At 38.2% G+C, this 15,011-nt stretch overlaps 1 protein-coding gene across 2 annotated transcripts in view; it reads left to right on the forward strand.

The window, feature by feature from the left end:
- Positions 1-15,011, forward strand: part of TRPA1 (transient receptor potential cation channel subfamily A member 1) — a 123,688-nt gene that overhangs the window by 56,092 nt on the left and 52,585 nt on the right. For both annotated transcript variants that reach the window (XM_089661044.1, XM_089661045.1), the window contains exons 9-11: positions 6,956-7,055; positions 14,378-14,478; positions 14,568-14,737. In XM_089661044.1, coding sequence (XP_089517170.1) covers positions 6,956-7,055; positions 14,378-14,478; positions 14,568-14,737 — 371 coding nt within the window. The remainder of the gene's footprint in view (positions 1-6,955; positions 7,056-14,377; positions 14,479-14,567; positions 14,738-15,011) is intronic.

Raw genomic sequence — 15,011 nt, forward strand, 5'->3', positions numbered from 1 at the left:
CCCTCCATACAGCGGTTTCAACCGCTGTATGGAGTGAATGTCCCAGAACTGTCAGAAATAGTCTATTTCTGACAGTTATGGGACATTCACTCCATACAGCGGTTTCAACCGCTGTATGGAGGGAATGTCATAGAACTGTCAAAAATAGACTATTTATGACAGTTCTGGGACATTCCTTCCATACAGCGGTTGAAACATTGTATCTATTTGTTTCCATAAATGGATCCATTTATGGAAACAAATAGATACAATGTTTCAACCGCTGTATGGAGTGAATGTCCCAGAACTGTCAGAAATAGTGTATTTCTGACAGTTATGGGACATTCACTCCATACAGCGGTTGAAACATTGTATCTATTTTTTTCCATAAATGACATTCTGCAAATACACTTAGAGGAGCGCTGCAGATACACATTTTGCCGGCTTGGAATTAATCTTATTTTCATCCTACTTCTTCTTCTTCATCCTCATCCTTATAAGAAGAAGAAGAGGATGAGGATGAAGAAGAAGAAGAAGAAGAAGTAGGATGAAAATAAGAATAAATCCAAGCCGGCAAAAAGTGTATCTACAGCGCTCCTCTAAGTGTATCTGCAGAATGTCATTTATGGAAAAAAATAGATACAATGTTTCAACCGCTGTATGGAGTGAATGTCCCATAACTGTCAGAAATACACTATTTCTGACAGTTCTGGGACATTCACTCCATATAGCGGTTGAAACCGCTGTATGGAGGGAATGTCCCAGAACTGTCAGAAATAGACTATTTATGACAGTTCTGGGACATTCCTTCCATACAGCGGTTGAAACATTGTATCTATTTGTTTCCATAAATGGATCCATTTATGGAAACAAATAGATACAATGTTTCAACCGCTGTATGGAAGGAATGTCCCAGAACTGTTAGAAATAGTCTATTTCTGACAGTTCTATGACATTCCCTCCATACAGCGGTTGAAACCGCTGTATGGAGTGAATGTCCCAGAACTGTCATAAATAGTCTATTTCTGACAGTTATGGGACATTCACTCCATACAGCGGTTTCAACCGCTGTATGGAGGGAATGTCATAGAACTGTCAGAAATAGACTATTTATGACAGTTCTGGGACATTCCTTCCATACAGCGGTTGAAACATTGTATCTATTTGTTTCCATAAATGGATCCATTTATGGAAACAAATAGATACAATGTTTCAACCGCTGTATGGAGTGAGTGTCCCAGAACTGTTAGAAATAGTCTATTTCAGACAGTTCTATGACATTCCCTCCATACAGCGGTTGAAACCGCTGTATGGAGTGAATGTCCCAGAACTGTCAGAAATAGTCTATTTCTGACAGTTATGGGACATTCACTCCATACAGCGGTTGAAACATTGTATCTATTTTTTTCCATAAATGACATTCTGCAAATACACTTAGAGGAGCGCTGCAGATATACTTTTTGCCGGCTTGGAATTAATCTTATTTTCATCCAGATTCTTCTTCTTCTTCTTCATCCTCATCCTCATAAGAAGAAGAAGAGGATGAAGATGAAGAAGAAGAAGAAGAAGAAGTAGGATGAAAAGAAGAATAATTCCAAGCCGGCAAAAAGTGTATCTGCAGCGCTCCTCTAAGTGTATCTGCAGAATGTCATTTATGGAAAAAAATAGATACAATGTTTCAACCGCTGTATGGAGTGAATGTCCCATAACTGTCAGAAATAGACTATTTATGACAGTTCTGGGACATTCCTTCCATACAGCGGTTGAAACATTGTATCTATTTGTTTCCATAAATGGATCCATTTATGGAAACAAATAGATACAATGTTTCAACCGCTGTATGGAGTGAGTGTCCCAGAACTGTTAGAAATAGTCTATTTCTGACAGTTCTATGACATTCCCTTCATACAGCGGTTGAAACCGCTGTATGGAGTGAATGTCTCAGAACTGTCAGAAATAGACTATTTATGACAGTTCTGGGACATTCACTCCATACAGCGGTTGAAACCGCTGTATGGAGGGAATGTCCCAGAACTGTCAGAAATAGACTATTTATGACAGTTCTGGGACATTCCTTCCATACAGCGGTTGAAACATTGTATCTATTTGTTTCCATAAATGGATCCATTTATGGAAACAAATAGATACAATGTTTCAACCGCTGTATGGAGTGAATGTCCCAGAACTGTCAGAAATAGTCTATTTCTGACAGTTCTATGACATTCCCTCCATACAGCGGTTGAAACCGCTGTATGGAGTGAATGTCCCAGTCTGTCAGAAATAGACAGAAACTGTCACAGAACTGTCCTTCTTCTCATCCTTCTCCTTCTTCTCATCCTTCTTCTCATCCTTCTTCTCATCCTTCTCCTTCTTCTCATCCTTCTCCTTCTTCTCATCCTTCTCCTTCTCCATCTTCTCATCCTTCTCCTTCTCCTTCTTCTCATCCTTCTCCTTCTCCTTCTCCTTCTCTTTCTTCTCATCCTTCTCCTTCTTCTCATCCTTCTCCTTCTTCTCATCCTTCTCCTTCTTCTCATCCTTCTCCTTCTCCTTCTTCTCATCCTTCTCCTTCTCCTTCTTCTCATCCTTCTCCTTCTTCTCATCCTTCTCCTTCTTCTCATCCTTCTCCTTCTTCTCATCCTTCTCCTTCTTCTCATCCTTCTTCTCATCCTTCTCCTTTTTCTCATCCTTCTTCTCATCCTTCTCCTTCTTCTCATCCTTCTCCTTCTTCTCATCCTTCTCCTTCTTCTCATCCTTCTCCTTCTTCTCATCCTTCTCCTTCTTCTCATCCTTCTCCTCACCCTTCTCCTTCTCCTTCTTCTCATCCTTCTCCTTCTTCTCATCCTTCTCCTTCTTCTCATCCTTCTCCTTCTTCTCATCCTTCTCCTTCTCCATCTTCTCATCCTTCTCCTTCTTCTCATCCTTCTCCTTCTCCTTTTTCTCATCCTTCTCCTTCTTCTCATCCTTCTCCTTCTCCTTCTTCTCATCCTTCTCCTTCTCCTTCTTCTCATCCTTCTCCTTCTCCTCCTTCTCCTTCTCCTTCTTCTCATCCTTCTCCTTCTTCTCATCCTTCTCCTTCTCCTTCTTCTCATCCTTCTCCTTCTCCTTCTTCTCATCCTTCTCCTTCTCCTTCTCCTTCTCCTTCTCCTTCCTCATCTCCAAGGGCATTTAAATTAAAGGTACAGTGTTCTGCACTAATTTAAAGGCTCTCTGAAGCCTAGAAACCCTTTTAATAAGTTAACTTCGTAGCGAATTAATTCGCATCGAATCGAATTTCATACTGGAATTCGCCGAATCAGCCGAATCAAATTTTTGAGAAATTCGCTCATCTCTAACTATGATCTCATTTAATTCCAAAATATTCTAATATGCTTCATTCATTACAGACACTGTGATGACCCTGAGAACAATGCAGATATAAACTAGAATAGGAGATGATTTTCTAAAATGGAGAATTTTCAGTTTGAAAAATGATTATTTACTTAGTCAGAGCTTTGTTTTCCAACCATGTGCAAGCAAAAATCCTGGCTTTATTTTTTTAAAATTTCCCTTCAGTCTCTGATAGATGCATTTGACAGAAATTGCCAAGAACTCATACCAGAATGCCACATTTGGCAGCCAATTTTGATACAAATCCCATGATCACTAGCTATGGGTGACTGTTCATATTAATTAATAAAGGTAACTCATGCGCTGCCACTGACAACACTTAGATTATACAGTCTGAGCTGCTGCTGACATCTATCTGTGCGACATCCCACATGAAGCAAGATTATGCCATATACCATATAGTGACCGTTCATATTGTCCCTGTTGTTGTAGTCTACCACTGCTTCTGGTAACCCTTTTCTGTGTTATATAATAACAACCGAGTTTGCATTTTCAGAAAGACAAAGATTTAAACAATATGAGTAGGATTGGGCTGTGAATACATTTCCATGTGAAAAGCTTTATTTTTTTACATTCTTAATATTTGCATTGCAAACTTTTTATTTTCATTTGACACACAATAGTCATTCAACACGACTCTCTTTGCTAACCTGGCTGATGCATTTGTTTTGAATGATGACTTTTCCTATCAGTGTATTAACCAGCTGTAAAGACATAATGGGATGAGGATTTCCCCACTCCATGGAAAGCAGAGAAAGTAATTTTGGGGGGAATTTTCTTCAATGAAATAAGCCTGATTCACTAGACACCATGAACCGTTATATGTGATGTATGCTGTACATCACATGGAATAATTCTTACAAATTCAAAATTGACATGTGTATGTACAGTACATTGGTAATAAGAGAGAAAAAAAAAATCACACATAAAGATGACTTTATTTAAAAAGGTTATTGCTTCTCTCAAACTCTAGTTATTCTTTCCCTGTAGCCTCTTTTCTTAAGATATCATAAATATTTAATTTTTTTGGGCAAGCCTCTTAAAAAATATTTCATATCCTACATTAAACAATTTTAAATTATGCTTTTTACGAGCTTTACCAGTGGTATTATCAAATAAGTCTGTGTCACTCTCAATAAAAAGACAGAATTAGAAGGTTTAAAAATAAATGATAAAAACAAACATTTAAAACAATTGGAAAAAAGTAGCAAAGGTAAAAAAAAAAGAAAAAATGGTTAACAGGTGTTAACAGTGAGTTTACTAGGAACATTTTTTATTTACCTTTTCACTACGCATGGTTGCTAAATCTTGCATTATATGCAAATCAAAGCACACTGATATGTTTTGTGAGTAAAATAAATAAAAACACTCATTAACCACTTTCCCTCCAGAGGATTTACCTCCCTTCCTGACCAGGCCATTTTTTGCGTTATGGTGCTGTATTATTTTAACTGACAATTGCACGGTCATGCAACGCTACACCCAAATTAAATTTACGTCCTTTTTTCCCCACAAATTGAGCTTTCTTTTGGTGGTATTTGATCGCCTGTGCATTTTTTATTTTTTGTGCTATAAAAAAAAAATCAAATTTCATCATACATTTAGACCAAAATGTATTATGCTACATGTCTTTGCTAAAAAAAATCCCAACAAGTGTAAATGAATTGGTTTATGTGAAAGTTATAGCGTGTAAAAATGGCGGTATATATACACTAGAATTTTTTTTATTTTTAATTTTTACTAGTAATAGCAGCGATCAGCGAATTATAGCGGGACTGCGGGACTGCTGGACTGCGGCGGGCGTTCTGACACTGGGGGGAACTAACTTGGTGTCACTGACATCACCAGTGACACCAATACAGTGATCAGTGCTAATATAAAAGCACTGACACTATACTAATGGCACTGGGCAGAAAGGGGTTAATATGAGAGGTGATCAAAGGGTTAATTGTGTACTAGGTGTGTTTTACTGAGGGGCCGTGTGTTTGTGCTTCACTGTAAGCACACTGCTTTGGATGGCTGTGCTATGCACAGCCATCCAAAGCAGTGTGCCCGAGCTGACAGGGAGGAGAACTGTTTTGTTTGCAAACAGTTCCTCTCCCCGTCGGAGATCCTCAGCAAAAATCGCGTATATATACAGTACGTGATTTTGCGCACCCGCGTCACCCCTTAGCAGCATTTCTGCTATAGGGCGGTCGAGAAGAGGATAAATATATTGTATTAATATTGTTACATTGTATCTATGAATGAAGTCTGCAGACACTATTTGTAGTCTTCCATTTGCACAGTACTTGTTCTCCTAAAACACTAAAAAAGACTCAGCTGTCAAACTTACAGCCAAGACTAGTCATTCGTATATGACAAAGGTGGCAAGGATTGGGGGCAGGTACATAACTTCTTCCAAACCAAACCTCCACATATCTGCCTCCCTCACGTTCTCCCCACCTCACTGCAAGACATTAAAAAATTCCACACCACCACTCTATGGCCACATTTAAACATCTAGTCAGCATAGGGAGCATAAAATGCCCGCATACCACTTGCATCATTACATTATGCAGAAACATATTTTTAAAGTCTCAAAGAAACTTTATGAGGTCTGGGGGGATGTCTAGGCTCCCTTGTGACCATCTAGTACTGTGGTCTCCAGACTGGGGCTGGATGTGGCCCCATGCTTGCCGTTAAATTGCCCTTGGGGCACTATTCCACCAACTGACACCAATGATGGGGTACAATTTCCCCTACTGACACCATCAAATGGTACATTCTATTCTTCCCATTGATACCAACATTGGGTCACTAATTGTCCCATTAAAACCAATGATGGGCGCTGATGCTTAGGCATTTTCTACTCCTACTGGCCCCAGTCTGTCCCCCCCCCCCCAAACCAGAATGACAGTAAACTGGCCCTGTGCTGAGAAAGTTTGGAGACCCCTGGTCTAGTGTATCCGAGTGTGAGTGCATCCATGTCAAGTGTCAACATTCAGATAATTATAGATTTTATTCAAGTGTTAAATCACTCCTTTCTTAAAAAATGCCTAATTCTTGTGCTCAATTTACTAATCTAGCATGCACATGTCCAATTTTCCTATATAATTTTCATAATATAGTTATGATAGAATATTTTATCCATGTTACTCTTATTTTTAAGTCTCATTGGTTGTTATTCCCTAAAATGACAAATGTTATGGCAAATATGGAAAATGATATGCCATTATAGTTTATTGCATTTAATCTCTTGTCAAGTTTTGGCTACTTGCATGTACAAAGTTCTTGGTGTGTCTCCTCTTAATACAGATGTTATTTACCTTCTGAGCCTCAGCATACAAGAGGCTCAGGAAAAAAGTGCACTTGCTTCTGCTCTGGTAGTTTTGGCATAGCCTCTAATGTAAATAACCCAAAACACAAAACCTTGTTGTTGTTTTTTTGCTTTTCTACCTTTGCATAAAGTAATTGTTGGTTCAGTATGTAGCTATTAGCCCATTAGTAATCACAGGTTATATCCTTTCCATAGATAGACTGGAGACTGATTATTGCCTGTTTTATTTTAGCATTGCTCCATTGTGTACTCATCTTCTTCTATTTACAGGGAGCAAATATTGACAGTGTCGATAATGAGTTCCGTACACCTCTGCTGCTGGCCACTTCATGCTCTGCTTGGAAAACTGTGAATTTAGTTCTTGAAAAAGGTACAGGGTTACTCCTGAACACTTAATCCAATAATGTAATTATGTTAAATTTTAATGATCCAATTCAAAATAATATTTGCTACACCTTTAAATTTCACAAAATAAACATTGATTTGACATCTATAAATCCTCCTTCAATCAGGTATCTACAACATTTTATGAAAGTCACCTTGTAAACCTCCTTTTCATTTTCTGTTAATGGGTTTACCTGGTTAATCTTCACAGATATGTTTATTAGATTGCCATTCATTTATTTAGTTTTATTTAATAAGTTTATGGCTCACTTTACTACTGACTTTTCTATTTACCTTTCTGGGAAATTAATTTTTTTTCAGTTTACTCTGTTTTCCAGGTTTATTACACAATTATTAATACATACTATTTGCACCTTATGTACAGAAGACAGTGCTTTGTTAAAGAATATATCACACTAAATGGCACCAGCATCTGACATCAATATAAAGAAAAAAACAACTAAAGACCGCCATCATGGACTTTTAATGGTACCCAAGGAACATGAAATTCATACATAAGAAAAGCTTTGTATACAAAAATATTGAGATTTTACTACTATAATTTAAAAAGAAACATTAATAAAATCCACAGTCTAAGACTCAATTATGGCTCTATTATGTCACACTAATTTCCCAGATGGTATTATAAAACATCCAACACTGGAGTATAACTTTCAAGTAGAACAGATGAATGGGAGACATAATGCGTGAAACTCTCTACATGTTTTGAGACAAATTAGCTAATTTTTTGTACTCTATTGTAGATATTCTTCCTCCTGAAGAAGCGACTTTGTAGAAAAACTTGAAAGTTATACTCTAGCATTGGATGTTTTGTAATACCATCTGGGAAATTAGTGTGACATAATAGAGCCATAATACATTGTGGATTTTATTGATGTTTCTTTTAAAATTATTGTAATAAAATGTCTATATTTCATATACAAAGCTTTTCTTGTGTATGAATGTCATGCTCCGTGGGTACCATTAAAATCCATTAAAATCCATGATAGGGGTCATTGTTTTTTCTTTTTATTTGAACTTTAGATATATATGAAGTTGTGCTTTATCAAACTACCTGTGTACCTATGGTATGCGTAACTCTAATTCATATTAATAACGCATGTTCTCTGCTCACCAACTGAAATTTGCTTGCAGAAAACTGGAAAGTATGAATTCTTGATTCTCATTTCCTGTTTTTGTTAACAACAATTTATAAGTAGTAGGGATACCATTGGAATTGGGGTAGCATATATTTGGGTAAGGTGCAGGAAGAACACATGAGGGTTGATTTACTAAAGGCAAATAGAGTTTTCAATCTGACGTTTTTAAAGAATACCCAATCATGTGCAGAGAAAAGAATAAAACAGCATTTTGGCTTGCACATGATTAGATGATTGAAGTCAGCAGAGCTTCACCTTACTCACTAAGCCCTGGGGCAAATTCCCTTGCAAAATGAACAGCCTATTTCACTTTAGTAAATCAAATACATGATGTTCAATCTTGTGTCAGGATGAAGGGCAGAAATCATAACATCTAACCTATGTAACTTATATAAACTATAGGAAAGCAATAAACTATGTTTTATTTTCATGCAAGAGTATCTTGTTTGTCAGGAGTTGCTACAATTTGTATAAGAACACTGCTCTTAGTTTCACCATAGTGAATAAATCTCATCAAAAAGCAACTATCTCTGCCTTCCTGGATGTTTCTCTAAAATCTGGCATTGGAAATGATACTGTAGCCCCTATTTGCTGTTTTTGCTATAATGGCCTTAATATCTGGGAAAACACCTAATCTCAGGCAGCAAAGTGAACTATAGCCTATAGGGGCCATATCCCAACATTTATTTAGCAAATTAACCCCTGTGCCTAAAATTCAAGTGATGTAAAGGCAAACTCCAAAGTTTTTAATGTTTTTGTGTACATTTTATTATTAGCCATTACTCCAATGTGGTCTTCACAACATTCTAATCAGGCTGTAGGACCTACTTTATTTATTTGAAATTCTACCAAACCATGTGATACGTCTGAATGCTCACAAAGATGTAAACATAATAACAAAATCTAGCACTGATTCTGTGAGTTGATAAAATAGCGTATTATGATTCAGTAAGCGTAAGGCATCTACTCTCTAGCAATGGCTAGAGACAATCCATGCAAAGTAAGATGGGGGTAAAAGTAAAGAGGAAAGAAAGTTTGATCACCTTATATTATATTTATAAACAGTTAATTTGTTGTAATTAATGGTATGTATTCAATTTAACATCTGCCCAGTAGAATTCCAAGTGATGTTTCACAAAGAGATTTATTTGTAAAGATAAAGTGGGGTCAGTGCCGGGACAAGGTTGTCCAGTGCCCAGGGCAAAGATACTAAACTACCCCCCCCCCCTATTCATGATGTGCAAGTTTAGGGGATCCTAACCCCAGCAGTCACTCACTTGTCAAAATCACTGCCAAGCTTTGGAACAGAAGGAAGGTGCCCTCATACCTACAATAAACCATTGCACCAAGGGCAGCCATCCCTCCTGCCCACCCCTAGTCTTGACCCTGAGTGGGCTGATTATACTCATTACACTAATAATTCTGTTGACTACATTTACATTTTTAATTATGTATTATATGGATTTTTAAAAGTAAGGACAGACATTATGGAATGTTAGCCCATTCTGGCTATTTTTAATATTTGTTTGTCTGTAGGTACTCCCTGACAATGACAGACATTTGTATGACCCTCTTTGGTGCTTGAACCTTAATTGATTAGGCTAGATATTTCCTGGACTATCATTATTGTTTTTCCCTTGGCAAAGTCAAATCTAGAATGTCTACTAAGTGTTCCCACTCCACTATCCATAAGCACAAACATACACATTCACCTGATACTTGTTTGTGTTTCTTCATCATGTATGTTTGTGCTTCAGTTAAAACAATTGTTAAGCAACCAGGTCCTAAATAATTCAGTGGCCTGATTGTCATTCTATGCAGGTACGTTAAAGTACTTGTAAATCCAAGACTTGTTTTTAGCTTTTGAATAGAGTAGGGAAGGGTTAAAATCTGTCAGTAAATTATTTTTGGCCTGTTGTGTCCCACTAGGGAGATTCTCCTTCAGTTCCTGGTCCAGAGACACAACAGGAAATTAGAGGAAAACTATCCCTCTTTGAACAACTGTAATCAAAACAGATATCCCCACTAGACCATTTCCCCCCACCTAATATTCCAGTGACAGCTCTGATATTTTAGATTTCCCTTAACTTTCCATCCTCATGACAAAGGTCGACAGGAGAAACAGACATGATGACATTGCTAAGCGAAATCACAGACAGCCATAAAAACCTGATAGGGGTTTTAAAGCCAAAGTACTGCCAAAATCACAAGCAAAAAATTAGTAAAGGGACATTACGATCATTAATACAGTTGTGACCAAAATTATTCAACCCCCACTGAAATTGAGTGTTTTGGCCAGTTTGACATTGCTTTTGATCATTCAGTCATCTTGCTTACATTTACATTAAAGAGGCACTTGTAGGTCAGACAAATATAACATAACAGTTATAATGAAATAACCACAAATGTCTTTTCTGTGCTCACAGCATTATCAGTTTTATTCAACCCCCAAGTGACATTCAATCTTAGTACTTAGTACAGCATCCTTTTACAGTTATAACAGCTTTTAAACGTGAAGCATAGCTTGACACAAGTGTCTTGCAGCGATCTACGGGTATCTTCGCCCATTCTTCATGGGCAAAGGCCTCCAGTTCAGTCACATTCTTAGGCTTGCGCACTGCAACTGCTTTCTTTAAGTCCCACCAGAGGTTCTCAATCGGATTTAAGTCTGGTGACTGCGATGGCCACTCCAAAATGTTCCAGCCTTTCCTCTGCAACCATGCTCTAGTGGACTTGGAGGTATGCTTGGGATCATTGTCCTGTTGAAAGGTCCAACGTCTCCCAAGCCTCAGGTGTGTGACGGACTGCATCACGTTTCCATCCAATATCTCCTGGTACTGAAGAGAATTCATGGTACCTTGCACACGCTGAAGCTTCCCTGTACCTGCAGAAGCAAAACAGCCCCAAAGCATGATTGACCCTCCACCATGCTTCACAGTAGGCAAGGTGTTCTTTTCATCATAGGCCTTGTTCTTCCTCCTCCAAACATAGCGTTGATCCATGGGCCCAAACAGTTCTAATTTTGTTTCATCAGTCCACAGAACACTATCCCACAACTTTTGTGGTTTGTCCACATGGCTTTTGGCATACTGCAGTCGACTCTTCTTATTCTTTGGAGACAGCAAGGGGGTACGCCTGGGAGTTCTGGCACGGAGGCCTTCATTACGCAGTGTGCGTCTTATTGTCTGGGCTGAAACTTCTGTACCCACATCTGACAAATCTTTTCTCAGTTCCTCAGCAGTCACACGGGGACTTCTCTCCACTCTACGCTTCAGGTAGCGCACAGCAGTCGAAGTCAGCATCTTCTTTCTGCCACGACCAGGTAGCGTTTCAACAGTGCCCTTTGCCTTGAATTTGCGAATGATGCTTCCTAAGGTGTCTCTTGGTATGTTTAACATCTTTGCAATCTTCTTATAGCCATTGCCCTTCCTGTGAAGAGAAATCACCTCTTCTCTTGTCTTCCTGGACCATTCTCTTGCCTTCACCATGTTTGTAACCACACCAGTAAATGTCTAGAAGGAGCTGAGTATCACAGTCATTTTAAAGCTGCCTAATTGGTGCTTATTATGCTTGATTGCTGCTCGGTGACATCCACAGGTGTTTTCAATACCTGATGGAAAGCACCTGTATGAACCTCTGTTCTTCAGAGTGGTAGTCTTTAAGGGGTTGAATAATTGTGGCAATGAAGAAACCACATAAGAACCATTTACTACTGTATTACATAAACAATTGATGTCATTTTAGTTGCATTTGGGTAGTTACAACGTCCTTGTAGGATTTGATTCTGAATACAATTCCAAATGTACACTATAGTCCCTAAACCCCTTTACAGCATTGGGGGTTGAATAATTTTGGTCACAACTGTATGTGTCTCTTGTGCTAGCATTCTTCTTTTTTTTGAAACTCTTCCTCCGTCCTGCCCCCCACTATCATAATCTTCTGGTGCAGTGAGGGTTAATCCAACTAAAGTGTTGTCACAGATTTTGCCAGCCCTTTCCTTCCAGCAGGTCCATTCAGATGCTGTATTACAGCTTCTATGAATGGAACACAATCTGTGAATGGAGGAGATGAAGCTATCAATCATTCACCCATCCTCCATTCATAGATGCGGTTCCATTTACAGAAGCTGCAGTATTACTTCTATGACTGGCAGGGCTGGGTAGAAAAGATGGGCATAGTCAGGCTCTCCTGATAAAAGCCTGTGACAGCCCATTAATCATAATAATCCCTGCTGCTGAAGAGTATGGCAGGTGGAGGAGGCACTAACAGAAGAGGAATCAGCACAAGGGAAATACTCCACTAACTGTAAATTATGTCCCTTGTGCTGATTTTCTTGTTTGCAATTTTGCTCTGCTTAGGCTTGAATTATTCCACACTTTATCCAAAATCAAGATAACATCTTGGTGTTAGACACACTTTAAAGCAAAATGACACTTTTGTAAAAGAAACATTACAAGTATCAGAGATACAGAAATATTGTATATTGAAATAATGAAAGGCTGTTATTTTTAATTTTCAGATTACGGTTATGATTAAGCTTTTACTGATTTAAGCTGTTGATAAATGTTTCTTACAATACTATTCGCAATTCATATCACAAGTCACAAGGTGATTCTGTCAACAGCATATGGCACTCTTCACTACTCACTTCTCCATTTACCTTTCTGAGAAATGACTCTTTGTCAACATGATTCAGTCATGTTGAATTACTTCTCCCCATTCATGATCTGCAAGTACATAAGTCTTTGACTAATAATCTAAAGCTGTCTTTACAAATTGATTCATGATATTTTCAGTTCCTTCCTATTATGAATGAGGACAATATGGCTTTCTTTTATTGTCATAAAGCCAATGTAAATAGTTCATTCTGATTTAGAAAGCTGCTGTTTATATATATCAGTAGACTGGATGTACAGTATTTACAAATAGCTCTCATTTGTATTTCTACGCATGTGTAAGCTCATAATCCTAACTCTCTGGTTCACATCAAAAAGTGATGATTACCGACATGTTATCCAACCAATACCTAAAGTAAACTATAAAGCTAGCCACCCATTGTATTTATTGTAAAAATTATACATACTGTGCATATGTAGGGTGGATATAGATTGGGGGTGGTTCAGGTTGGATGTGTATGAATACGATCTAGAATTCTCTTATCGTTTTAATAACATACAACAGATGTATCACAGTTTGCAGGCATGCTAGAAAAACTTGTTTCATTTTGAGAGTTCAATAAAATCAACAGAATTCCCTCTGCTGTTCTAGATTGGTACTACACAGTGTAATCCACCCCCTGTGGTACAAAAGTATAATTAGTTAACTTGGAATCCCATGCCCTCTATAAAAATGCCCAGCCTGCACATAAAAATATGATCATACAAATCCTCTTTTTTTTTCTAGCAGCTACATAAGTTACTGTAAAGCAATGGTCTCCAAACTGTGACACATGGACGGGATGTGGCCCTTTTCTTGCCTCTATCCAGCCCTTGGGGCACTATTCCTCCCACTGATATGAAACACTATATCTGCAACTGATACCACTGATGAGGCACCATTCCTTTTACTGATGCCAACAGTGGGGCATAATTCCTCCCACTTGCACCAACAAGGGGGCACTATTTCTCCCAATGATACCAGCTATGGGGCATTATTCATCCAAATAATATCAATGATGGGGACCTCTTCCTCCCACAGACCACTGGGGCAATGTAATTTTTTTTTACTCCCACACGCAAGACGTTGTTTATTCCCATTGACACTGGGTCCATGGTCACTGGCCACAGTCCTCTTCCCCTGAAATCTGAAGGGTAGTAAATTGACTCTTTGTTTAGAAAGTTTGAAGACCCCTGCTGTAGACAGCACATGTTCTACAGTATATAGTGTTTATAAGGAATATTTTGATGTTAGAACATGTATTTTACAAAGAATTGAATTTTTGACTCACATTGTAAGTTCTTAGGCCTTACGCACAGACTGTCATTTGGGTCTTTTTTCCTGAGAATTCACCCTCATGTTTCTCTGCCAGTCATTGTTAATCCATCACTGTCTATTTTAAAAATACATATAAGGTATATAGAAGGAAAACAAGAAATCTACAAATGCAGTAACACCATTGTTATATGCTGCCTTTTGTCCTCTGTTTTAGGAGCAAATGTAAAGCTGGTGGATAACTATGGGCGGAATTTTCTTCACCTGACAGTTTTACAACCTGGAGGTTTAAAAAACATTACAGCAGAAATTCTACAGGTATGTCACATTGTATATGATTACACAAATTGTAGGTATGTGGCAAGGTTGACATTCTAAATGATCTATATGTTTATGTGCTCCACTAGAGGGAAGATATCAAGTTACTTGTCGGAGATGAAGATACAGATGGCTGCACACCTCTGCATTACGCCTGCCGTCATGGAGTTCCAAATTCTGTGAGCAACCTAATGGGACTTAACGTGTCCCTTTATTCTAAGAGCAAGGATAAAAGATCAGCTTTGCATTTTGCTGCTTGGTAAGATAACATATTGTTACTAAACATATGTGTAAGACTTTTTCACAGTCTAGACACATATAGGGCCCAAAATCCAAGAAGCAATTTCAGACATTCCAGGAGCATAAATTACATCTACAGTATACAGTTGCAAGAAAAAGTATGTGAACCCCTTGGGATTACGTGGAGTTTTGCATGAATTGGGCATAAAATGTGCTCTGAACGTCATCTAAGTCACAACAATAGAAGAACACAGTCTGCTGAACATAATACTACACAAACATTAGATGTTGCC

The sequence above is a fragment of the Staurois parvus genome, unplaced genomic scaffold (assembly GCF_062004578.1).
Source record: "Staurois parvus isolate SC_StPar_1 unplaced genomic scaffold, SC_StPar_1.0 ptg001302l, whole genome shotgun sequence".
Lineage (NCBI taxonomy): Eukaryota > Metazoa > Chordata > Amphibia > Anura > Ranidae > Staurois > Staurois parvus.